This window comes from Cyprinus carpio, chromosome B13, assembly GCF_018340385.1.
Source record: "Cyprinus carpio isolate SPL01 chromosome B13, ASM1834038v1, whole genome shotgun sequence".
Classification (NCBI taxonomy): domain Eukaryota; kingdom Metazoa; phylum Chordata; class Actinopteri; order Cypriniformes; family Cyprinidae; genus Cyprinus; species Cyprinus carpio.
In genome coordinates this window covers 31,063,900-31,091,775 of record NC_056609.1, presented here as the reverse complement: position 1 = coordinate 31,091,775, position 27,876 = coordinate 31,063,900, and the positions used below count along the sequence as shown (strand labels likewise).

At 34.2% G+C, this 27,876-nt stretch overlaps 1 protein-coding gene across 1 annotated transcript in view; it reads left to right on the top strand.

The window, feature by feature from the left end:
• LOC109099544 (inositol polyphosphate-5-phosphatase A-like) overlaps positions 1 to 27,876 on the top strand; it is a 223,909-nt gene that overhangs the window by 73,195 nt on the left and 122,838 nt on the right. The window contains exons 5-7 of the mRNA XM_042737622.1: positions 1,294 to 1,357; positions 2,743 to 2,846; positions 11,040 to 11,092. Of these exons, the coding sequence (XP_042593556.1) occupies positions 1,294 to 1,357; positions 2,743 to 2,846; positions 11,040 to 11,092 (221 nt within the window). The remainder of the gene's footprint in view (positions 1 to 1,293; positions 1,358 to 2,742; positions 2,847 to 11,039; positions 11,093 to 27,876) is intronic.

Sequence of the window (27,876 nt, the reverse complement as noted above, 5' to 3'; positions counted from 1 at the left end):
ACATGAAGTTATGAAACACGACTGACGTCACTTGATATTCTGCGAACCGTATCTGCTGAAAAATCTCACTACAATGATGCATTGACCCACCAGTAATAAAAGTGCTCATTTCAGCTGGTTTTAGATGTGTTTGCTACTTTACTAAGCAGTGGTCGACTGATATGGTTTTTTATGCTGATATCTTTGGCAGCCTATATATATATATATGACTTCAGAATATTTAATAAAAAAAATATATAGTAAAAACGCATACTTAATTTCTGAAATTAAATCAAAATAAATTTAATTTGATGTATTTAGATGTATTTAGTGCTTTACTAAGTATGTTTTTCTTTGTTGCCGATATATCAGATATAGTGCTGATATACATAATATCAAAATATTTAATTAAAAAATGTTAAACACATGAATAACAAATATTGTTTAACCAGTTATGCAAACCTGATATATAGCCAATATATATGAAAAAAATGGTAAAGACACATGCATAACAATTGTTGAAAATAAATATATTTTAAGAATAGATTTATTTAAGTGTATTTTTTTGTTTTTTTGATTATTTGTATTTTTGTTGTTTTTAGATATTGGTTTTTATTTTATTGTTGATATCTAATGGCTGATGAGAAAATAAATATATATATATATATATATATAAATCAATGTATTTTATTTATTTTATTTAAATGTGTGTTTTGAATTTTTGTTTATGAATTTTTGTAATTTAAGGTTAAATAAGTTTTTTTTTTATGTGTTTATGTTTTTTTTACTTAGTTGTCGTGGTATATGGATTTTGATGGCCGATATCTTGGCACCTGATGGACGATGGATATATTAATATCTCAATATTTAATTCAAAAATAGTAAAAACACATGCAAAACAGAAATATATTTCAAAACAGATTAAATTGGAGGTATTTATCGGTCAGCCGATATAACCGAAATAGTAAAAACACATGCAAAACAGATATATATTTATATAGAGTTTATTTGTATTATATATATATATATATATATATAGCCGATATATATATATATATAGCCGATATATATATAATATATTTCAAAACAGATTAATTGGAGGTATTTATCGGTCAGCCGATATAACCGATATAGCCGTGAAATTAAATATATTTCAAAATAATGCTTCCGATATATCAGCCAAACCGATAATAATAATGTTGATATATCGGCAAAGCCTAATTTTCACAAAACAGGTGAAGAAATCGCACAGATGCACATCTGCCGACCAGAAAAGCCACACCTTTGAGTAACTTCTCTCTCTTTGTCTTTCAGGCACTGGGATGTTGCTACTTCATCCACGAATCCTTGAAAAACATCCAGCAGTTTGATTTCAAAGGTACGTGTGTTCCTTTAATACGGCGTGTCATCAATCCCATCAGATCCAGCGCGGTCAAGGTTGTTTCAGAAGCTATAAAACATGCTAAGATGGAGTTACCGATAGGAAACAGTAATGCTTATTAATATTAGGATTTAATTCATGAGATTTCAGCCTGTGGTAATAGTGCACTCAAGCTATTGGACAGTTAGCGGTGACCTCATCAGCGGTGGGGGTCAGAGGTCGTGTGTCCCGACGGTCACACTAATTAAAGCCACTCCCATTACAGCGGTGTGAGCATTAGCCCCCGCCGGACCCTTCAGCCCCGCTCAAACCCGGAGCTCTTAAAGACCACCATATCTACCACATGATGGCCTTAATCACGCTCTCCATCAAACTCACAAAACCTGAATGAATCCTATTTCACCGCAAAACCACAAGACACAAAAATAAGAGCATGTTTCAAGAAAAAGAACAGTGAAAAAGAAGTGTTTTCCAGTGTGACATAATTTTTTTAACAGAAAGTGTTTTTAACATGTTAGTAATTGCTTAATTTATGCAGATTTATTTATGAGTAGTTAATTTAACTGATATAAAGGTAAAAAAAATATTATTATAGTAAAAATGACTATGGTATTAATCGCACAAAAACTCAAAAGTAAATTCAAGTGAAGCTTTCAAGATGCATCATAGCCATGAGATTTTATGTAGTTAAAATTAAAAATAAAAATAAAATAAAACATAAATAAATAAATATAATGTATATATTTTTATTACCTTAAAATTATTATTGTTTTTAAAATAATTTGAATGCATTTAAGCAATTTTTTCTTTTTAGTTTTATTTTTTTTTTTTATATTATGATGTTATTGTTGTTATTAGTATTATTTTTTTTATTTTAAAAGAGTATATTTTTTTTTTGTGTGTCTTGTGAGATATAAAAAATCTTAAAAGTAAATTTAAGTAAAGCATCTTGATGCATTATAGCCATGAGATTTTATGTAGTTAAAAATAAAAATAAAACTTAAATAAATAAATAAAAACAAACAAATAAATAATTATGTATATATTTTTAATTACCTTTAAAATTATTATTATTATTATTATTTATAATTTGAATGCAGTTAAACACCCCCCCCCCTTAAATTATGCTAATATATATATATATATATATATATATATATATATATATAGTAATTTTATACTTAAAAAAGACTAGATATTTGTAATGGTAATCATCTTTCAGTGTTTTGAGAATTAGACAAAATCTCAAAAGTAAATTCTGGTTTGTGTGTGAGCAGTAGGTGGCGCAGTTGCCCTGATCTCTCGTGCTCTAATAAGAGTCTCTGAACATGTTTGCATGTTAATCAGTGCTGTTTTATTCATCCTCATTTCTCTTCATGGTTTTAAGAAGTTCAGAAAGGTGGTTGGGAAGGAGGTGTGTTCGGACGCTCTTCCGAGCACAGCCACGCTGGAGAAAGAGAAGTTTCCTCAGGACTATTTCCCTGAGGTGCGTCTGCTCCTTCATACGTCATCGTGAGAGTGTTGCGAACATTAAGATCAGAGAGGTCTGCTTCAGTCACATTTCCTCAGAGTTCAGGTTCATATTGAGAGGAAAGCATCTACCTAGTATTGGAGTAATTCGTTTTATGCACAGAAATTCCATACATTTTTATATTTTCTAAATTATTTTTCTCTTTTTTAATTGATCTTCATTTGTGCTGTTTTCAGTTGTTAATTTGTAGCGCCTGCCATCCAGTAATTGCAATAAGCTTCATGCTTTGTTTTGATATTAAAAGCACTCAAATTTAGTCAATTTTAGGGTTAAATATTTTTATACAGCTCATTTGAGTGCTGATTATTAATTATAAATGTGATTAATTAATTATTAAATAAGCCTCGTTCCTGTTTTTTATTTTCAACTAACTGAAAACTCTTTAATATGGGTTATTTTTATAAAAATAAATTATTATGGGTGCAATCATTAGTAATTAGTATTTTGGTTTATGAGTTGTGATACAGGGATTGAAAATAACTTTTTAAATTTGGCTACTAAATTTTTAAGTTACCGGCCATTCGTAACTTCTACTAACAAAAAAAAAAAAAAAAACATATATAAACCAACAGCTTGAGGCTGTCTACACTGAATGTGACAAAGCCACCATTGCAAATAATTTTGTGTCAGAACCAGGGGTGCGCGATATTGACAAAAAAATAATAATCTCAATATTTTCTGGCATTTTACTAATAATGATAGTTAGACAATATTTTGCTGAGTGTGTTATTGTGCTGATATTTTAAGGACTACTGTGGACAGCTGACTCCTAAACTTTTTGATATATTTCATATTTTTTGCGGTCAGTTCACAGCAGAGATAGTAATTAATCTTTTCCAATACGTTTAAATAGATTTTTACCTTTTATGGACATTTTTACCTTTATAAAGCCCTTTTTTCTAAGACTGTGCATCATCTTTTGAGACAAATTCTTACATTTAATCAGTCAATTATAATAATAATACATTTAGGCTGTTGTTAAACAAATTAAATCAGTATCAACAAAATTAATCTTTGGAGAAGTTGCATATGAAGTGGCTTTTAGATGTATTTACACACATTAATGCAGCTCAGAGGGACATGGAGTGCTTTAACCTGCAGTTACAAATGCATTAATAATGTTTTGATATTTTAAACATGAAATGCTGAATACCGATATTTGAAATTATTTAAAAAATAAAAATATACATTAAATGTGAAATTAAAACCACCAGCAGGTGAGCTGTTAATAAGTGATTCATTGTGATTGAACTAAATCATTTAAACTTTTGATTCATTCAGGAACGAATCACCGTCATGTTGCTCAGAGACAACGAACAGTGCTGTGACTGTGTTTGGAATATTTTTGTTGGCGAAATAGTGTAAAAAACAGGAAAATATAGTGTCTAACTATAATAGTAGTATAGTTGTCGAAATATTGTCTAACTATCGTAGTGTGCAATATATATATATATATATATATATATATTTATTTACATTTATTTAAATTTATTAGAGCCTGACCGATATGGGTTTTTTGGGGCTGATACCGATACCGATATTAGGGAATAAAAAAAGCCGATATCGATATATCGGCCGATATTCTTTGTGTATATTATAGTACAGTACCAGTCAAAAGTTTGTATACTTTCCCATTGGTGTGTCGAAATATTTGACTGGTGCTGTATATAGAATACAGTATATACATAAACAGAATATATATACATAAACTTTTTTTGCAATCATCACTCAAAGGTGGTGATCAAACACTTAATAATGACGTGACAGAGATATGTAATGGAGCCACAGCATTTAACAACTTAACAATAAACTTTATTATCCAAAATGAGTCTGGCATCAGTGCACTGAACAGTAAAGTTGAAGTGTATTCAACTTTGTTTCAATTCAGTTCCATTCAACTTTATTCCATTGAAGTTTACTTCACTTCGGAACATTCATTCACGGATTTGCACTACTGTCTTCACACACAGACGAAACTTACTAGAGAAGTGTGACATAATATACCTTAAACACAATATAAATGTTTCATCCAGTAGCAAACAATGGAGCACGCTCTGCTGGACAAACTAAGTAATTACACCATTTCAAGCATTTTATCAGCATTATGTTCTGTAAAAAAAAGTGCATATCGGCAGCATATATTTGCAGATACCGATATATCGGCAACAGGCTCATATCGGCCGATAATATCAGCAACACGATATATTGGTCGTGCTCTAATATATATACATATATAGTATTCTGAATTTATTGTAATTAAGCACAATATTATTATAATAATTTTTTTCCTTTGGTTTCTTAAATGTTTCGAAACAGCTCATTGATAATTGTTGATTATTGGTTTTGGCTCGTTTGGATGTAGGTTGATGTTGTTGTTTTCGGAGCATGTTAGTTTGTGGATGTTGTGAGGGTTGAGCGTGTGATTTACTGCAGGCAGTGTTTCATATCTGTGTTCTTTAGGGCTGATATGTTAATAAAGCGCTCGTGTCTGCTGGATCCGCGGCTCCCATCCGTCTCCCACGCTCCGGCAAACAGCGGCCCGTAAATGCATGCGAAAACAGCGCGCTGGCCTTTCACGCTCCGCTACGATCTCCAGCGCTTTCACAAATAACACGCTTCCTCCTGATGAGAAAACAATGACGTTTACAGAAGCGCCGCACCTTCAGAGCAGAGAGAAAACAGAAGGAGAAAAGTTTGCGATGCATTGATTTACGCGCTCATGAATCTCCGGAGAGCAGCGCTCCACATAATGTTGGGCCGTTTAAAGCAGCAGATTTGTGTAGTCTATCAAGGGCTTTCTCAGTAGTGAGAAATTGCTTGTTATCGTAGATCACAGATACGGCTCCAACCTCTTATGAAAGATGAATTAATTTCACTAATGCTTTAATGCAGGTTTCTCGTGAGGCGGGCAGGCTGGCGATAACCTCGGCTTCATCCCGTGATTTATGCCGTCTTTTAGTAGATGAAACCTGCCCGGATTCGCCATCCATCTGCCTCCCTACAGGAATCCTATTACGCAGCGCTGTTTGGACGCTTTGGGCGGCTGCTCGCGTGCTTTAGCGCTGTTAGCGATCTGTTATCACACGGCCGAACCCCTGCAGTGATGTTTGATCTGAACAATCAGAATTCACTCATCACTTTTGTCAATCTATGAGTTTCTACACTATTGACCAGACAGCTTGTAGTTTTCTAATCAGGGTTTCTGAGGGTCACCTCTCCACAGATTAAAACCCAAAAAGCTCTTAAATCAGAGCAGAAGGTCTTAAATTCATAAGATCGTGTTGCATCCTTAAATCAAGATACATTTAGTTGAGATTCAAAACAAAACAAGAAATGTCTTCAGCTGGTGGATGTGTCACTACAATAAAATATGATAAATAGTCAAGTGCAAATATCTGAACATCCTTAAATCAAGATACAATTACTGGAGAATGAATTAAAATATAATATTCACTTTAAATATGGGCAGAAAACAATAAATATCTATTAATAAAATATGATTAAATTGGACAAAATAAAATACAATTTTAAAAGACAGTGCTAAAATTGTGAAATAATTTTATTTTACTTTAGTAGTATAATTTTATTGTATTATTTATTATTTTAATTTAATGTTTTGTTTTATTTTATCTAATTTAATCTAAAGTTATTATGATATAATAGTATATTTTATTTTATTATTATGGTTAAATTTGTTTTATTTTGTTTGTTTTTATTAATTATTTTTTTTTTTATAAATTTATAAATTTAATTTAATTGTATTTTTAAATTTTTTATCTCATTTTATTATAATGTAATATTATTATAAATGTTTTATTTAATTAAGTTTTTGCTTTATTTTATTATATTTTATTAGTATTTGTGTCATTTTCAAGTGCAAATATCTGAACATCCTAAAATCAAGATACAATTATTAACGACATACGAAATATCTGCAGGTGGTGGACGAGTCACTGCAATAAAATATTAAATTGGACGAAATAAATTCGTAAAAGACGGTGCTAAAATTGTGAAATGAATGTACTTTATATGCAAAAAGGTTGCATGCAATGCAAAAAAATCGAATAAATACATATAAATATAAATAAATAGTTCCTCTGTTTTTTGACATTTGCACTGAAAAACAATTATTTGCAATTAATTGGAAGTACAGTAAAAGCTATTTCCATATTCTAGTGCTTGAGAGCAGAGATATTCCAGACATACTGTGTGGAGATTTTTATATCTGGAAATACATTTATATCCAGAGCACATATCGACGTATTGTGTTCCTCACTCTTAAAAGCGGTCTGTTTTTCCCGAGCTGCTTCATCAATAAACCGTCAGTCTGTCAAACGTCTCGATGACATCACCTGCATTCCGCGCTTGATTGACAGCCGGCGCTTTCCCCAGCAGCCAATCAGCACGAGGCAGCTGTGACTGATGTGTGTTTGTACCCTTGGCTCTTCACTGGGTCTGTGTGATGAGCGCGTGACCCGTCTCCTCTTTAGGGCCCCTCTGTGAGTTATGGCTTTAAGTGCTGCTCCAGCCAGCGGCGCAGTATTAATTGAAATGCTGAATAAGAGAGAAGCGGACAGAACAACAGGAGCAGCTTGTGAAAGCTCGAGCTGACGTTGCTAGGTTTAATCCAGTCGTTCTGTTATTTGATGCTCGTCTGCAGGCTTGAATGTGTCTCTCAGCGGTGTGTTTGATTTCAGAGCAGTGACAGAAAATACCTGCTAAACATTTACACCTGTTAGCTGGATATACAGAGTGAGCTCAGATCTCTTTTGCACTTTGAGTTGTGAACAGGTTTTTAATTTAATTTTAATTATTTTTTATTGTATCATATTTTATTTTAAATTTAATCTTATTTTATTTTATTGGTTTATTTTATTTAATCTTATTTTATTTGGTTTTTTTTTATTTTGTTATTTTTTATTTTAGAATTATTTTGTTTTATTTTTTATTTTTTTTTTTTATATATTTTTTTTTTTTTGGTTTTAATGTTGTATCATTTTTATTTTTATTTATTTCTTGTTTTTTTATTTTTCTTATTTTATAATAATATATGTTTTACTGATCTTATTTTAATTTATTTTAATATTATTTTATTTGACTAATTTTATTTTGTTTTTTTATTATAATTTAATATTATTTACAACTTTTGTTTTAATTTTAACTAATTTAATCTCATTTTGTTATAATACAATATTATAATTTTTTTTTCTTATTTATAATATAATTGAATTTAATTATTTTATTTTTACTAATATCATTTCATAATAATAATAATAAAAATAATGTTTTTCTTTTATTTTAAATAATTTAATTTTATTTTATTAGAATATTATATCATTTTTATTTTTTTGTCCTATCTTATTTTCTAATATTATTATGATAATAATTTTTTTTGTTATGATCTAATTTAGTCTTGTTTTATTATAATTCATAAATATAATTCAGCTTATGATATTGCATAATAGTGTAATACAGTAATATGTTTTGTTGTAATTTGTTGACTTTGACGGTTGAGTTCAGTTAAACCTTTAATAATGTCTTTTTCAAGCATGAAATTGAAAGCAGACCGTTCCGACTCAGACCCGACTCGGTCTCAGTTCAGTCTGATTTGTGTTGTTGTTATCTCTCACGTGATTGTGGTTCACTTCTAGCCCCTGAAGCGAATCGAGTGTGAAATCTCTCTGGTTCAGAGTGAAATGTCCTGATGTCTTGAGTGGAGACGGATGGGTGTTTCAGCGCTGCTCTTCATCAGTTATTACTCAGCTGCTGTTGTTGAAGGTCAGCGGGTCTGTGACGAGGCTGGACCGGAGATGAGATTATGAGCCCGTTCTTCAGCCTTCATCTCTGTCACGCCCAAGCGCTGACCTTTCCATCTGCTCCGCTGACCCCACCTGACCACCGTATCAGGCTTTCGGCCCACATTTACAGGAATACTTCACTGTTGTTGTTTTATTATTTTATTTTGTCTAGCTTAATCGTATTTTATTGCAGTGACCTGTCCACTGGCTGCAGATATTTAGATTTTTTTGTCCATATTTGAAGGAATATTTTTATATTATTTTATTTTATTTTATTTTATTTTATTTGTTACTTATTTTTTATTTTATTTTTTTATTTATTTATTTTTTGTATTTTTTAAATATTTAATTTAATGTTTTATTTTATTTTATCTTATCTAATTTAATCTAATGTTATTATAATATACAGTATTATTTTATTTTATTATTGATTCATATTTTAGTTGATTTTATTTTGTCTAACCTTCTTTTGAAAATAGCATATTTTAATTAGATTAATATATATATATATATATATATATTATATATATATATATATATATATATATATATATAATCTTCTTTTAAAATAGCATAATTTAATTAGATTTAAAAAATTATTTTATTATATTTTATTTTTCTTATTTTATAACAATATAATTTCATTTAATTATTGTATTTTATTTTGACTAATTCTGTCTTTTGTTATTATATTATAATATTATTATATACTGTATGTAAGGGATAATCAGTTACGGCTCGTTAGCTTTCTGCCCGCTTCAGATCAGACACAGAGATGAAATAGTGCATTTTTTTTTATTATTGTTTGATGTATGTATGTGTATTTGTGTCTGTACTACGGACTGTTGTTAGTTTATGAACTGTAAGATCTGGAGAAGAGTCTGTTCTTGGCATCATCCGCTCGGCCTCGCTGTAGCCCGCAGATTAATTCAAGTATGCAAATGTAATTGAATTTGATCCAGTTAATCTTGTCCTAATGCCGGCTGAAAGATGTGAGGAGCAATCAGATCGCTCTCAGGCCTTTCATTTGCATCAGAGTTTTTAAATAACATTAGTCAATATGTAATTATGTGACCCGGCCGGTAATTAGTTTATTCATCGCTGCAGTTAACTCCCCATTAGAGATCTCAGAGAGAGAGAGAGAGAGTATAGGTTATAGGTCTCTCTCTCTCTCTCTCTCTGTGCATCAGTAATCAGGACACTCACAGCATCAATTATAATGTTGAGAGTCAGAGATCGGACAGAAACTCAAGAATACTGCCGTCTCTCGATCAGACTCGATGACGAACCTCATTTTCTTCATCTTGAGTAGCATTGTGTTAGATTTCAGAACAAAGACAGAAAGTATTTGTAAACTTGTTTTTGCAAGATAAGGTGAGGGCTGTGAAGCCATCTGAGCTGTGAACAGGTTTTATTTTTTAATTTTATTTATTGTTTAATTGTATTTTGTACTTTATATATTTGTTTTATATATTTATGTTGTTTTTATATTTATTGCATTTTCTTGATATTTATTTACATTTTTATATTTTATTTTATTGTTTAAATATTGTTTTTTATATTCGTGCACCTTTTTATTTGTATTAATGAATTTATTTTACTTTATTTATTTTGTTATATTTTATTGTTTAATTGTTTAATTGTATTTTGTATTTTATTTGTTTTATATATTTATGTTGTTTTTATATTTATTGCATTTTCTTGATATGATTTAAATTTTTATATTTTATTTTATTGTTTAAATATTGTTTTTTATATTTGTGCATCTTTTTATTTGTATTAATGAATTTATTTTACTTTATTTTGTTATTTTATTGTTTAATTGTTTAATTGTATTTTGTATTTTATTTGTTTTATATATTTATGTTGTTTTTATATTTATTGCATTTTCTTGATATTTATTAAAAATATTTTATTTAATTGTTTAAATATTGTTTTTTATATTCATGCATCTTTTTATTTGTATTAATTTATTTTTTGTTTTTATTTTGTTTTATTTTATTGCTTAATTGTTTTATTGTATTTTGTACTTTATAATATTTGTTTGTTATTTATATATTTGTTACATTTTATTGATATTTACATTTTTACATTTTATTTTATTGTTTAAATATTGTTAATTCTTTTTATTTTAATTAATGAATGTAATTTTTTATTTTATTTTTTTTCTTTGTATATTTGAGTGTGCTCAAAACTTGAAAAGATGAGATCAGCAGTAGCACAGAATCATCATCTTCGTCTTACTGAAGGTTTTCTGGAGCTCTAATGATTGATGAATGAATCATGACGGTGAATGCAGTGGATGCAGGGATGTGATTGGGTTTCAATGATGGTTTTTCTCGTCCTGCAGTGTAAATGGTCCAGAAAAGGCTTCATCCGAACCCGATGGGCGCTGGCTGACTGGTGAGTTCATCTCTGTCCTAAACCAGATCAATCCGGCCTTACAGAGAGAGTTCATGTCTGTTCTCACTGTTACTGACTGATCACATCATATAAAGTAATGTACATCAACATGAGTGTCAGTAGAAGAGGACAGAACTGATACTTTGGATGGACTAACTCTATTAGAAACAGACATCTTGTAGAGATCATATGGAGTAATGTTGATCAGCATTGGTGTGAGGAGAAACAGGATCATTTCATCTGCTTCATCAGCCAGTTATGTTTACCGCAGCTCTATTCTCTGACTTTAGATAAATAATATAAGTTTTTTTTAATTAAATGAGCAAAATAAAATACTATAAAATATGAAATCATTTTAAATAAAAAAAAATTAAATCAATAATTTAAAATAAAAGCAAAATAAAACACTAAAAATATGAACTTGAAATAAATAGTAAATAGAATGAAAACAAACAATAAAACACTTGATAGCCTGAATGCATTGTAAGTCGCTTTGGATAAAAGCGTCTGCTAAATGCATAAATTTAATTTAATTTTAATTTAAATTTAAAACACTTACTAAAATATTATTCAAAATAAATAATGTAGAATGAAAAAATAAAACAATACAATGATTTTTAATTAAAATTAAATTATTAAAATAAAACATTAAAATATCAAATATTTGTTTCAATAAAATTAAATAATTTAAAATAAAAGCAATCAAAATAAAATATTAAATAATATTTTAAAATAATCAAAATAAAACCAAAAAATTTTTTTAATAAACGTAAATATATATATATAATATATATATATATATATATAGATATATATATATTTTAATAAAGTCAAAATTTACATTAACATTTAGTTATTTTGCAGACGCTTTTATCCAAAAAATGAAAACACTTTAAAACTAAACTAAATTAATGTAGTGTTTTGGTTCACCCTCATGTCATGTGACCATTAATGGACATCAGAGAGCCTCGAACATGTGCTCAGTTATTGAAATATTAACTTATTTTAGCTGAAGGCTGTCAAAAATGTTTGTGAATCACTGAAATAAGCTTTAATTCTTCAAACTATCCCACACTAGTTCCTCCTCCACTGCTGGAGAGGCAGGTGAACCCGCGAAACCTTTCTTCTGTTCTGTTAAGGCTGTAGTTAATGTTTGTGATTCGGTTCGAGTCTCGGTCAAGGAAGAAGCTGTTCAAAAATGTCCTCCGCGAGTCACTTGGGATAAGAGTCTCTGCTAAAGGACTAACCGCGCTCCTGAGCGAGTTTCTCCCGCCTGAGCCGCAGCATTAGATTACAGCTAATCTCGTTAGCAGAGCGCTCACATATGACAGATGACATGATCAGACCGAGACCGAGAGCGGCTAATGCAATAGAAGCACGGCACAAGAACAAGAGTCTGACACCGGATGAAGGGAATGAAAAGGTGATGGAGGAATAACAGGACAAACCTGATTACTGAGACGTTCCTTAGCACTTCTGATGAGCGGCTCACTTCTTCTGTGCTATTTATTGATTTATATGTGATTTGTTGTCTTTATTATTGATGAGTGAGCATATTTATTATTGGTAAGTGTTTATGTTAAGGATCTGGGAGCACTAATCATGCAGTATGAAGGTGTATCTATTTTTGTGTAAACACTTGTGAGCACAGATGAAACGCAGCGGGCTTCCCAGACGAGGACCTGCAGGGAGTTTGAAAGTTAATAATTAATGAAATTAATAGAAAAAAAGTTAAAATAAAAGGTATCAAAATCAAATACTTCCTAAAAACTATATTTTTAACTAAAGTAATATGTGTAATTTATATAAATATAACTAATTTGTATAATTATAGTAATTATAAATAAAATAAATAAAAATATAAATTAAAAATGTTTTTTTAATAAAAATAAAAACTAAAATAACAAAAATAACATTTTAAAATTAAGTCAAAATAAAACACTAAAAAGTATAAAAAAAATTAATTAATAAATTTTCATTCATATTATAGAAATTATAAATAAAAAGTCAAAGTAAAACAAAAATATTAACTTTTAAGTTAAATTAAAATAAAAGCAATTCAAATAAAATACTGAAGACTATTGGAAAAACTGAAAATATTTTTATCTAATTTAAATAAAATAAATTATTTAAAATAAAAGCAAACAAAATTAAAATAAAATAGTTTAAAATTAAATAAAAATAAAATACTAAAAATATGAAAAATGTATACATTAAATTTCAAATAAAATCTTTAAAAATAAAATGTACTAAAGTGTTTTAAATTTAAATAAAATAAAATAAAATTAAATTAAAAATGTAAAATTAAAAGTGGTTTGACTGATGAAAATATTTGGGAATCACTGAAATAAGCTTGAATTCTTTTTCGGTCCATTGTTTTTCATTGTTTTCTTAATTATCGTGTGTAATTTCGTTGTATACAGTTTAACAATTGAGGTTTGCACATTGATTGTGCATATGCTGATTGTTAAGCTGAATGTATGGATTAGTTGTATGTTAATTTTTAATGTGTCGTAGAAAGTGTTATTTAAGCTTTTTAAGAGTGTTTCCTTCACAGGTGCTTTATTTTGTATGTGTTTACATTCATGCATTTGGCAGATGCTTTAATCCAACATGTGATCAGTTCATGCATTGACTGGGAATCGAGCCCATAGCATAGAGAAACACAGCTGCTAATATAAATGTGTTTTCTCTCTCTCAGTGCCTTTGACCTGGTGAACATCCACCTGTTCCACGACGCGTCTAACCTGGTGGCGTGGGAGAAGAGTCCGTCGGTTTACTCGGGGACGCGGCAGAAAGCGCTGGGCTTCGTGCTGGACAGGTGCATCTAACCTGGTGGCGTGGGAGAAGAGTCCGTCGGCCGTATCAAGAGATCAGAGATCATATTCTTTCACTCACACCTTCGCTTTCTGTCCAATGAGAGGCCGGAGCGGTTTATTACGGCATCATTTACCCTGATTTACAGTTTAAAAACACCTTTCTTGTTGCTTCCATTGAGGATTTTCACATTTCAATTTGCATTTATTTTATTTAAATCATAAAAATGTAAATTAAAATAATTTAAAATAAAAACCATAAAAATAAAACACTTATTAAAAAGATAAAACATTTATTTTTATTTGCATGCATGTCTTGTGAATTTTATTAGTACCTGCATTGTTTTTTTATTGTTATATTAAATTTGTTGGTACTTCTTGATTTTTTTTTATATTTTTTTTATTAATTAATTTTAATGAAATAAAAACTGTAAATATATAAAAGAAAAAAGAATACCATCAAAAATAAGCACTACTAAATATGATCAAATAACTAATAATGTGAAAGTTTTGTTACACTATTGAAATATTAACTTCAAATCTCAGTAAATATTTTTGCACAGAGGGGTTTGAGAATTATTAAATTATTGAAATGTTAACTTAAAATCTCAAAGGGTACTTAAAGAAAATGTCTTAGCTTATATGAATTAATTTGAATTTACATTTATTTTAATTAAATCCCAAAAAAGTAATATTTAAATAGAAACCATCAAAATAAAACATTTACTAAAAAGTTAAAATATTTTATTTGTTTTTTTTTTTTTCATGTGAATGTTATGTGACATCAGAGAATTGTTACATTTTTTTATTATTTATTTTTTTTTGAAATATTTTTTTAATAAATGATAATTTTTTAGATTATTTTTATTTATTTTATATTTATTTTTGATTTAATTTAATTATAATAAATATAATATTATATATATTAAAATAAAAACCATTTAAATATGATTTAATTGATAGATGATCAGTTATATGTAGAGCAGTTATATTTGTAGCAGTTGTATTTGTTACATTGTATGGGTCAACATTATTTATATATAATCATTAGGATATTAAGTAAAGATCATGTTCCATGATTTCCTACCGTAAATATATCACAACTTAATTTTTGATGAGTAATATGCATTAAGAACTTAATTTGAACAACTTTAAAGATGATTTTCTCAATATTTAGATTTTTTGCACCCTCAGATTCCAGATTTAAAAAAAAATAGTCAGATTTTCAAATAGTTGTATCTCAGACAAATATTGTCCTCCTAACAAACCACACATCAATGGAGAGATTATTTATTGATTAAGTATAAATATTTATTTAAAATTAATTTTATTTATGGTTTGTTTTAGGTCTTAAAATCTAATCTCAAGTACCGTTTTATTTCAGCAAAAAAAAAACAAAACAAAAAAAACACTTTAGGAATCACTGAAATGCTCTTTAATTCTATAACTCTAATAAGAGCGTTTGCTCTGAGAGTCGAGCGCTGAGGCGGAAGCGTGTTTCGGAGCTGTTTCCACGCGTCTGAATGGAGTTCAGATCCGTCCGACTGGCGCACAACACCTTCCCCCAAAGAAGTGAATAATGTTGGGCTCTTTTCAGAGGCGCTACTAACCTTTTGGCAGCCACCAGTAAAGTCTATTCTCCTGTTGTGATGGAGGAGGACAATGTGGCTGAACAGCCTTTAGAAAGCAGCGCTACCTCCAACAGTGCGATCATTCAGCGCCGGTTGGGAACCGACTTTAGGGACTTTTGTGCGCTTTTTCCGCTGGCTCTCAGTGCTCCTTAGAGTTTTTCTTTTTTTCACACATTCACCTCGCTTTTAACCCTCATAATGCATTCAGAATCTCCATGCTATTTTCGCATCCTGGGTCCGATTGGACCTGAAAAATCTGTATTTTATTAAGCAGTCATAACTTTATAGATAATTCACTAAAACCGTATTGTATCTGATCAGCAACTACTCTTTGGTGAGTGAATGTGAAATAAATCAAAGTTTTGAATGTTACAAAGTTATTACTGCATTTACCCTTTTTTATGAATAGAAAATTGAGAACTTCATTCAAATTTCAAATTACACATGAACTACACTAAACACACTATGATGCTAGATATACATATATATTTTTTTATATTGATGAGGAATTTTATTTTAATATATCATTGTATGACATTTGTAAGAACACGTAATCGGCTGGACAAAACAATTATCAGTATTAATGACTGAGTCAAATTTTATTAAACTTCTTTGAAACACTCCTGGTGAAGTTTATAAACCACGTGATGTGCTCATTATTGGGGGGGGTGTAATAATCTTTTTCTTACTAAAACCATATTGTATCTGATCAGCAGCTTCTCATTAATGAGAGAATGTAAAAACAAATCTGAGTTTAGAATGTTTACCTCTTTCTCATGAATTAAAAAATTTAGAAATTCTTTGAGATTTCAAATTACACATGAACTACACCAGAAAATTCTGAGTATGGTTATGGGTCACCATACTTGGCTGTATGTCACGTGTCTTTTAATTATTTTCTTTAATTTGATTTTAAATAATATGTTTGTTTTATTTTTAATGTTGATTAGCTTTTTTTTTTTGAGTATATCATTGTATGAAATTTATAAGACCATATAATCAGAGAATTATCAGTATTAACTCCATTGGAATGAATGGAAATTAAATTCCTTTGAATTTAATTCCTCATGATTGCTCAAAAAAGTCCAAATGTATAAAATTATACATTTTTTCTTACAAAACTTTATTTTCATACAAAAGCAATTATTTTTTAGATGAAAGAATGCTGCAATGGTTCATCAACAGACGTACGTATTCATGTTCACCAACAGAAATTCAGTCCAAAAGTCGGTGAGATATAGGGAAAAGGATAAATATATGTTACAAAAGTTTTTGACACTAATTTAACTTCATAGATAATTTAAAACAAAAAAAGTATTTTTGACACTAATGGTGCTCCATACATACCCGGGTCAAAAATGACCCGAACACAGAAATAGTTACATCTCTTTAAAAAACAAATGGTAAAAAATCTGAAAAATATAAATGATGTGTTTTGAGGGTCTCGAAGCGTCTGCCAAGATTTGTTCCCTTACTTAACAGACAAGCGCTGTTTGTCTCTCAAAGCCTCCTTGGAAGGATCTTGACGGCCGAAGCGTCTTCGTTCTGTGTGGTCGCTGTTTGATATGCACAGCCTGTAAATTGCGACGTTTCCTTTTGAGTTGTTGGGTAGGGGGCGTGCGTTTCTTGGGTTTTTGGTCTGGTTTTTGTCACGTTTTTTACACATTCGATCAGTTCCTCAGTCTTTTGTGTGCACAGATATGTTCTTCCATTCAGAAGATGTGCTCAGGTTCAGGCCGGAGCGGTTTTACATCACAACTGTGAAATCTGGCCTAAAAGAGCCCCATTGTGCCCCGCTTTTATTTTCACACAAATATAGTCCATTGTCAGGCGGCTGAAGTTAATTTGATCAACATTGGAGACATTTAACTTTTCTGTTTGTATAAAAGGCTTGTTTCATGCTCATTTTTGGCCCATTGAAAAGCTGTGATTGGCAGAAAAATAATGTCGCCGTTAACAATTCAGGGCAATTAGTTTCCCAGGGGGAAGCGCCGGGCCGCTCTGGCCGCCACACAACTATTCTTTGTGACTTTATGGATGGTCATCAGTCAACTGTCAGGAGACTCAAAGAGCCTCCCGGATAAATGTTTCCCTTTTGGCTTTTCCCAGAACAACAGGCTGAAAGGGAAAGAGGGTGAGCGAGAGAGAGAGAGAGAGAGAGAGAGAGAGAGAGAGATGCTGTGTTTGTGTGTGTGTGTGAGGAGAGAGAGAGAGAGAGAGAGAGAGAGAGAGCTGCTGTCTGTGTGTGAGGAGAGAGAGAGAGAACTAAACGTGTCAATAAGTGGAATGTTTTTAAAAGAGAAATACTGAAGGCGAAGTTCCAGCTCTTGTTTTTCCCTCCTCTGTGAAAGAGCACATCATTAGGAAAACATTGCGTAGCTCGAACAAAATGAGTTTAAATGACTGATGCTGATACTGATTTTTAGAGACACCGGTGGCTGACAGTGATTCTGATGTCATTTAATGATGCACGCAGGATTTTATTTTATTTTTTACACTTTACCATGTTTACTTATGTAATTTATTAGACTTTACCATGACGTTACATTTTTTAATGGACTTTACTATTTTTAAATGTATTAGACTTTACTATCTTTACTATGATTTTACCACAAAAAAAAAAGTATATATATACATGATTTAGAAAACATATTTTATTTTAAGTCAGCTTTAATAATTTCATATATATGTATGTGTGTGTGTGTGTGTGTGTGTATATAACGTCCAAATATATATATACACACACACACACACACACCAAAATATTATTTAGGTAATAAAAATATATAGGAAATATATTGACACTATTTAGGTAATAAAAATGAAATTGTAATTTTTTTTTCAGTATGTGACCTTGGCATCACTTATTTAAATCTCATAATGAATGTAGTTTAGTTTGTGTTTAGATGTTTAGAGTCAGTGTTGGGGTGTGTGTGACCTGCGCAGGGGTGTGTGGGAGTGATCTGTGCTGTTTTGTTTTTGTGTCTGTGTGTTGGTTGCTGTTTTGTTTTTGTGTGGCGGATGTGTGTAGGTGTTATTGTTGTTGAGAGTTTTGTTTTTTTTATGTGTCTTTTAACCTGGTGGGAGGAGAGGTCAAAGGTTAATCAGTCAGCCAGGCCCCTTCACACACCCTGCACTCTACAGCCGCTATATTGGAGTCAGTGGTTCAATAATTAAGTTTCAGTATATAGATGCAGGTCAGAAACACAAACATGTACACATTCAGTCTCAGTAAAACGCTGAGGTTTGTTATTATGTACTTAAAACTAAACAGGGTTGTTATTATGTATTGATTTAAAAAAAAAAAAAAAGTTCTAAGCTACAGTGAAAATCAAAAACAAAATAAAACTGGTGTAAAAACAATTTTCACACTGAAATTGCTAGTAAGTTTTACCAACAGTTAGAAAGAAAAGGAAAACAACACTGAATTAGACGAGAAGTTCTGAAGTAGAAAGACTTTCTTGTAAAACGTAGACTCAGTAATCTTTGTTTATTTACAATAATTACAACTTTACAAGTAAGTATAAACTTAAATTTTAAACTATAATAGAGTTTATTTACAACTTTACAAGTATAAACTTAAAAATTAAATTTGATAAGTTTATATTTTTTTTGGTAGTATTATGTTATTATAAAAAGGAAAATTATTTTGTGTATTTGGTGTAATGAAATTATATTACATTATAACATTATAGTTTCTCCTCTATGCCCCGCCTTCTGAAACAGTCGATCATTTTACAAAGCTCATCCGTGACGTGTGTTGATTGGCCAGCATCCAGTGCATTGTGTTAGCCGAATGCCTCAAGCGTGAGATGGAAATGTTACGCCCCTCACATACCTGTGAGGTGTGTCTCCGGCCACGACCAGCCAAAACCAATAAAACCCATTACAAACGAGGCATTTGTTACATCCAGTGGGGACATAATTACTGATTATAATGACTTATACTGTGTTTTTTGCGCATTGTGTTGCGTATCGCGCCGCGTAAACATAAAATCATGTCTGCATTTGTGATCGGACAACAACAACAACCAAACAACAAGCACTACTTTACACTGCTCAGTTCTTGTTTGAATCATCAGTGGCAAATCCTTTAAATATGAAAAGTACTTACAGGCTGTGAGTCAGAAGCGCCAGACTGTCCATGCAAAGTTGGAACTGCCCCACTTTATAGAAACAGACACTGGATTGCAGGCTACTGGTTCAGGAAACAGTCCTCCATAAAATGCGCTGCACCCATCTGAATATTTGTGTTGAACTGTTCTGGAACAGTGTTGTAAATACAACTTAACCACTGATTTCTAGTTGTGTCCTCTTTTGGAAGACCGAACAAAGTAGTTTCGCTTTCACAACGAAACACAGTCTCCACAACATTGCAGCTGCGGCAACAGAGAGAATAAAAGTGAAAGTGAAACAAATATTAACAAAAACTATAATGGTATATTCAGTGATACTAAAATATCACTGGATCAAATAAATCATATTTAGAGACCGGAAGATCACAGAGACTTGAGGGTGCAGGAACCTCTACAGACCTAGAAATCTACACCCTAGCAACCATCCAGAAAACCTTAGTAACCATCCACAACACCCTAGCAACCATCCAGAACACCTTAGTAACCATCCACAACACCCTAGCAACCATCCAGAACACCTTAGTTACCATTTAGTAACCAATAGCAACCATCCAGAACACCTTAGTAACCATCCACAACACCCTAGCAACCATCCAGAACACCTTAGTTACCATCCACAACACCCTAGCAACCATCCAGAACACCTTAGTAACCATCCACAACACCCTAGCAACCATCCAGAACATCTTAGTTACCATCCAGAACACCTTAGTAACCATCCACAACACCCTAGCAACCATCCAGAACATCTCTTCATACTTTATTGACATTGCTGTCTTTTTCTTTTATTACGTATATTTATTTAATTATAAATGTATATAAATATTACATATTTATTTCATTATTTTATTAAAACTTCTGTTGTTAATTTGATTATATTTAAAATTATACATTTATATATAATATCTAAAATGTATAAATATTAAATATGAACATTATTATTATTATTTGTTTTTATTTTATTATTTAAATTATATTTTTACACACACACACACACACGCACACCTGACAGCTCCGAGGGAATGTGCTGGACGCCCAGCAGTCGGAGGGTGGTCACCTCTGAAGGTCAGAGGTCATTCCCGAAGCCTCCGGTGGTCCATTGAGCACATTCCCCGGAATGCTAACATTCTCCGATTCTCCTCCGGTGCGGGACAAAAGCTGCATTAGTGCCATCCTCGCTGGTGTCTCCACAGCACTGAGCTGCTTCACACACAGGTGTCTCCAACACACACACACATGCACACACACACACACACACACACACACACACACACACACACACACACACACACACACACTCTCACATACACACGCAAACACGCACACACTCACATACACACATACACACACACACACACACACACGCACGCTCTCTCTCGCTCTCTCACACACATACACTCACACACACACACACACACACACACGCACCTCTCTCTCTCTCTCTCATTCACAACACACACTCACACACACACACAAGGCATGTGCATTACTAGAGCTTAGAGTCAGCTATACTTTTACATTATAACAGCTATAACAGTTTCACTTTTACCTTTATGCTTACCACATTTTATTTTTGAGGAGTGAATTACAAAATAAAAAAAATTATAATAATAATAATAATAATCAATGTAAATGTAAATATTTATATGTATATAAATTGATATGAATATTTAAATTATATAAAATACTATGATATATATATATATATATATGTGTGTGTGTGTGTGTGTGTGTGTGTGTATATATGTATAATATAAATAAATAATAAATATTTTAATATAATATCATAACTTATTTGATTATACTAAATTAAGTGTTGTTAAATATTTAAATATTTAAATGCATTTTCTTAGTCTTAAAATATATCTTATTTGTATATATTATATTATTTCTTTACATTTATATAAATATTATTATAAATTATGAATAGAAATAAAACTAATATATAAATATTTTAAAAACAAATTTCACTACAGAAACAAAATATATCTTATTTATATATATTTTTTTTTTACAGAAGTAAAAATGTTACTATGAAAAAAGTACATTTAAACATTTAAATTATTTACATTTATGGAAATATTATCTGACAATATAAATAAATATTTTAAAAACAGACAAAATATTATATCTTATTTGTTAATTTTTACTGAATTAAAAATGTACTTTAGATAATAAATAATACATTTCATATTAATAGAAATTATATAAACATTATATTAAATAATTAATATTACATAGAAAAAAATGATAGTGGATATATAATATGGATAAAGTTTAAAGTGATAGTTGCTGGGTTGCTGCCGTGTGGTTTATTCCTGTCTGGTGTGAAAAGGCTCCTGCTCTGTAGTTATTTTGGATGTGAAGCCACATGTAAAAGCATGGCCTTCATTAAAGTGTTTTAGAGTATCTGGGTGTGGTGTGTGCCTCAGATACAGTGAGTGTGAATGTCTCTTGGACCCCCCACCTGACGTCCCATTGACGGCCGTGGCACTGTGTCTAATGCGTGACTCTGGGGCCCCCAGGGGCCGGTCTAAAAGTCAGGGTCCGGCGCGGTGGGCTTTAGGAAACGAGCGTGTAAACAGAGCGTTACCTTCTGACCCGCCGCTCATGACTCGAATCTGTGGACAAAACCTGCCGGCCATCGCATTAGACATGCCTGTTACTGAGATAAATGGTGAATGGGCTTGCCTGCACACAGAGACAGAGAGAGAGAGAGAGAGAGAGAGACATTCGCTCGCTCACAACTCTCCGTTGCACACACAGAGAGAGAGAGATGTTCGCTCGCCCGCACACACACACAGAGAGAGAGACAGACGCTCACTCGCCCATGCACATACAGATAGAGAGTGGGAGAGAGAAGCTCGCTCGCCCGCGCACACACATACACAGAGAGAGGGATACGCTTGAACCATTCTCATTTCACACTCACTTTATGCACATCACTCTCTCTCTCTCTCTCTCTCTCTCGCACGCTCTCTCTCTGTCTGTCTGAGCAGTTTTTTTTAACCCTTTGGTTCTCTTCGGTCATTTTTTGCTGAAAAAGTTTGTTTATTATTATTTTAAAGGGGTCATATGATGCGATTTCAAATTTTCCTTTCTCTTTGGAGTGTTACAAGCTCTTGGTGCATAAAGAAGATCTGTACAGTTGTAAAGACTAAAGTCTCAAATCCAAAGAGATATTCTTCATAAAAGTTGAGATTCGTCCATGCCCCCCTGAAATGGCTTGTTCTAACACGCCCCCACATCTCTACGTCACTATGTGGGAAGATTTGCATAACGCCGCCCAGATGTTCACGCAAAGAAAGAAGGCGTACCTTTTATTCTCGTTGTAGTATTGTTGTTGCCGCTGCCGCCATGTCGTATACAGGTCCTTCTAAAAAAATTAGCATATTGTGAAAAAGTTCATTATTTTCCATAATGTAATGATAAAAATTAAACTTTCATATATTTTAGATTCATTGCACACCACTGAAATATTTCAGGTCTTTTATTGTTTTAATACTGATGATTTTGGCATACAGCTCATTAAACACCCAAAATTCCTATCTCAAAAATTAGCATATCATGAAAAGGTTCTCTAAACGAGCTATTAGTAACCTAATCAGTCTGAAATCAACTAATTAACTCTAAACACCTGCAAAAGATTCCTGAGGCTTTTAAAAAACTCCCAGCCTGGTTCATTACTCAAAACCGCAATCATGGGTAAGAGGTTAACCCCAGACGGCCATCATTGACACCCTCAAGCGAGAGGGTAAGACACAGAAAGACATTTCTGAACGAATAGGCTGGTCCCAGAGTGCTTGTATCAAGGCACCCCAGTGGGAAGTCTGTGGGAAGGAAAAAGTGTGGCAAAAAACGCTGCACAACGAGAAGAGGTGACCGGACCCTGAGGAAGATTGTGGAGAAGGACCGATTCCAGACCTTGGGGGACCTGCGGAAGCAGTGGACTGAGTTCTGGAGTAGAAACATCCAGAGCCACCGTGCACAGGCGTGTGCTTTTTTGAACCAGAAACAGCGGCAGAAGCGCCTGACCTGGGCTACAGAGAGCAGCACTGGACTGTTTTTAGTGGTCCAAAGTTACTTTTTTTTTTTTTTTTTTTCGGATGAAAGCAAATTTTGCATGTCATTCGGAAATCAAGGTGCCAGAGTCTGGAGAAGACTGGGAGTAAGGAAATGCCAAAATGCCTGAAGTCCAGCTGTCAAGTACCCACAGTCAGTGCTGGTCTGGGGTGCCATGTCAGCTGCTGGTGTTGGTCCACTGTGGTTTTATCAAGGGCAGGGTCAATGCAGCTAGCTATCAGGAGATTTTGGAGCACTTCATGCTTCCATCTGCTGAAAAGCTTTATGGAGATGAAGATTTTCGTTTTTTTCAGCACGACCTGGCAACCTGCTCACAGTGCCAAAACCACTGGTAAAATGGTTTACTGACCATGGTATTGACTGTGCTCAATTGGCCTGCCAACTCTCCTGACCTGAAGCCCATAGAGAATCTGTGGGATATTGTGAAGAGAAAGTCTGAGAGACGCAAGACCCAACACTCTGGATGAGCTTAAGGCCGCTATCGAAGCATCCTGGGCCTCCATAACACCTCAGCAGTGCCACAGGCTGATTGCCCTCCATGCCACATTCCGCATTGAAGCAGTCATTTCTGCCAAAGGATTCCCGACCAAGTATTGAGTGCATAACTGAACATAATTATTTGAAGGTTGACTTTTTTTTGTATTAAAAACACTTTTCTTTTATTGGTCGGATGAAATATGCTAATTTTTTGAGATAGGAATTTTGGGTTTTCATGAGCTGAATGCCAAAATCATCAGTATTAAAACAATAAAAGACCTGGAATATTTCAGTTGGTGTGTAATGAATCTAAAATATATGAAAGTTGAATTTTTATCATTACATTATGGAAAATAATGAACTTTTTCACAATATGCTAATTTTTTGAGAAGGACCTGTAGACGCTGTGTGTTTCACTGTGAAAGTGAAACTACTTTGTTTAGCCTTCCAAAAGAGGATGCTATCCGCTTCATCCACGGCTCACTCTTGGCCCCCAGCCTCCGCTCATTCAAGCCCGGCCATGGCTCACTCTAGACCACGGCTCACTCTAGGCCTCCGGCCTTCTGCTCACCTCTAGACCGCTGCTCATTCTAGAACCGCGGCTCACTCTAGACCGCTGCTCATTCTAGACCGCGGCTCACTTCTAGACCGCTGCTCATTCTAGGCCTCCAGCCTCTGCTCACTCTAGACCGCGGCTCACTCTAGGCCTCCAGCCTCTGCTCACTCTAGACCGTGGCTCACTCTAGGCCTCCAGCCTCTGCTCACTCTAGACCGCGACTCACTCTAGGCCTCCAGCCTCTGCTCACTCTAGACCGCTGCTCATTCTAGGGCCTCTCCGGCCTCTGCTCACTCTAGTCCGCTGCTCATTCTAGACCGGGGCTCACTCTAGGCCTCCGGCCTCTGCTCACTGTAGACCACGCTCACTGTAGACCCGCGGCTCACTCTAGACCGTGGCTCACTCTAGGCCTCCGGCCTCTGCTCACTCTAGACCACTGCTCATTCCAGACCGTGGCTCACTCTAGGCCTCCGGCCTCTGCTCACTCTAGACCGCTGCTCATTCTAGACCGCAGCTCACTCTAGGCCTCCGGCCTCTGCTCACTCTAGAGGGCTGCTCATTCTAGACCGCGGCTCACTCTAGGCCTCCGGCCTCTGCTCACTCTAGACCGCTGCTCATTCTAGACCGCGGCTCACTCTAGGCCTCCAGCCTCTGCTCACTCTAGACCGCTGCTCATTCTAGACCGCGGCTCACTCTAGGCCTCCGGCCTCTGCTCACTCTAGACCGCTGCTCATTCTAGACCGCGGCTCACTCTAGACCGCTGCTCATTCTAGGCCTCCAGCCTCTGCTCACTCTAGACCTCGGCTCACTCTAGACCGCGGCTCACTCTAGGCCTCCGGCCTCTGCTCACTCTAGACCTCGGCTCACTCTAGACCTCGGCTCACTCTAGACCGCGGCTCACTCTAGGCCTCCGGCCTCTGCTCACTCTAGACCTCGGCTCACTCTAGACCGTGGCTCACTCTAGGCCTCCGGCCTCTGCTCACTCTAGACCGCTGCTCATTCTAGACCGCGGCTCACTCTAGGCCTCCGGCCTCTGCTCACTCTAGACCTCGGCTCACTCTAGACCGTGGCTCACTCTAGGCCTCCGGCCTCTGCTCACTCTAGACCACTGCTCATTCCAGACCGTGGCTCACTCTAGGGCCTCCGGCCTCTGCTCACTCTAGACCGCTGCTCATTCTAGACCGCGGCTCACTCTAGGCCTCCGGCCTCTGCTCACTCTAGACCGCTGCTCATTCTAGACCGCGGCTCACTGTAGACCGCGGCTCACTCTAGGCCTCCGGCCTCTGCTCACTCTAGGACCTCGGCTCACTCTAGACCGTTGGCTCACTCTAGGCCTCCAGCCTCTGCTCACTCTAGACCGCTGCTCATTCTAGACCGTGGCTCACTCTAGGCCTCCGGCCTCTGCTCACTCTAGACCTCGGCTCACTCTAGACCGTGGCTCACTCTAGGCCTCCGGCCTCTGCTCACTCTAGACCGCTGCAGCATTCTAGACCGCGGCTCACTTCTCTAGGCCTCCAGCCTCTGCCTCACTCTAGACTGCTGCTCATTCTAGACCTCGGCTCACTCTAGACCTCGGCTCATTCTAGACCGCGGCTCACTCTAGGCCTCCGGGCCTCTGCTCACTCAAGCCGGCCGCGGCTCGCTCTAGACCACGGCTTCACTCTAGACCTCGGCTCACTCTAGACCTCGGCTCATTCTAGACCGCGGCTCACTCTAGGCCTCCGGCCTCTGCTCACTCTAGACCGAGGCTCACTCTAGGCCTCAGCACCTCTGCTCACTCAAGCCGTTCCGCGGCTCGCTCTAGACCGCGGCTCACTCTAGACTGCGGAATCTCACTCCTTGGCCTCAGGCCTCTGCTCACTCAAGCCGGCCGCGGCTCCCTCTAGACCGCACGGCTCACTTTAGGCCTCCGGCAGCAGCTCACTCACAAGGCTGCAGTGTGTGAACGCTGTTTTGTTGAGAAAGCGAAACTACTTTGTTTGGCCTTCCAAAAGAAAACACGACTAGAAATCATGTTTATATCACATTTATAATGGGTTTTATGTTTATATCTGGTCGCTTCAGCCGGACAGGGCATCACAGTATGGTGAGGTGCGTAACATTTTCCATCACACACGCTTGAGGCATTCGGCCAATCACAGCACAGCCTCGCGCTTTTCAGAACAATGAGCTTTGTAAAAAACGATGCGTTTCTGAAGGCGGGGCATAGAGGAGAAACAATAATGTACAGTATGTGGAAAAGAATGTGTTTTTTGAACCTTAAACCACATAAACACATTTCATTACACCAAATATACAAAATAATGTTCCTTTTAGCAAACATCATATCACCCCTTTAAATAATCTTTTTAGTGCTGTACAACGATTCATCACAAAAGTTTTTGTATACGTAATATATGTGTGTACTGTGTATATTTATTATGTCTATATAATACACACACATGCATGTATATATTTAAGAAAAATGTTTATATAATAAATATATTTATATATGATATAAATTATGAGTATAAATAATGTAATGTTAATATTATAAAAATGTATACAAAATGTCAATATTTTCAAAATATATACTGGGTATGTGTGTGTCTTTATATATACATAATAAATATACACAGCACACACATGTATATAAACAAAACTTTTATTTTGGATGCAAATAATTGGATTAATCGTTGCCCAGCACTACATTTTTTACTTCATTGGATTGTTAAGAAGCTATATGAACACACACAAATAATGACATGAAAGGTTAAATGGTCTGATTGCATTGAAAGCGAGTGGAAGCTTTTGGTGCTGCAGCCAAGCTAAACCTCACTGAAAGCCCAGTTTTTGAGAGATCAACCTCAAATTCGGAAACACAACTTGTTTACCTGTATGGCTTTGATTTCTGAAAATATATATTTAATTTAAAATTTAAAAATAATATTTTTGTGCATTTTTTTAGATAATAACCATAAACTTCTGAAACTTAAGTGTACTATAAAATAATTGTATTTCAATTTAGTACTCACTTTTTACTATTTCACTTGTTTATTATTTTATCTGTTGAGTATCTGGCTAAAGTAAGAAGATAGTTTTGAAC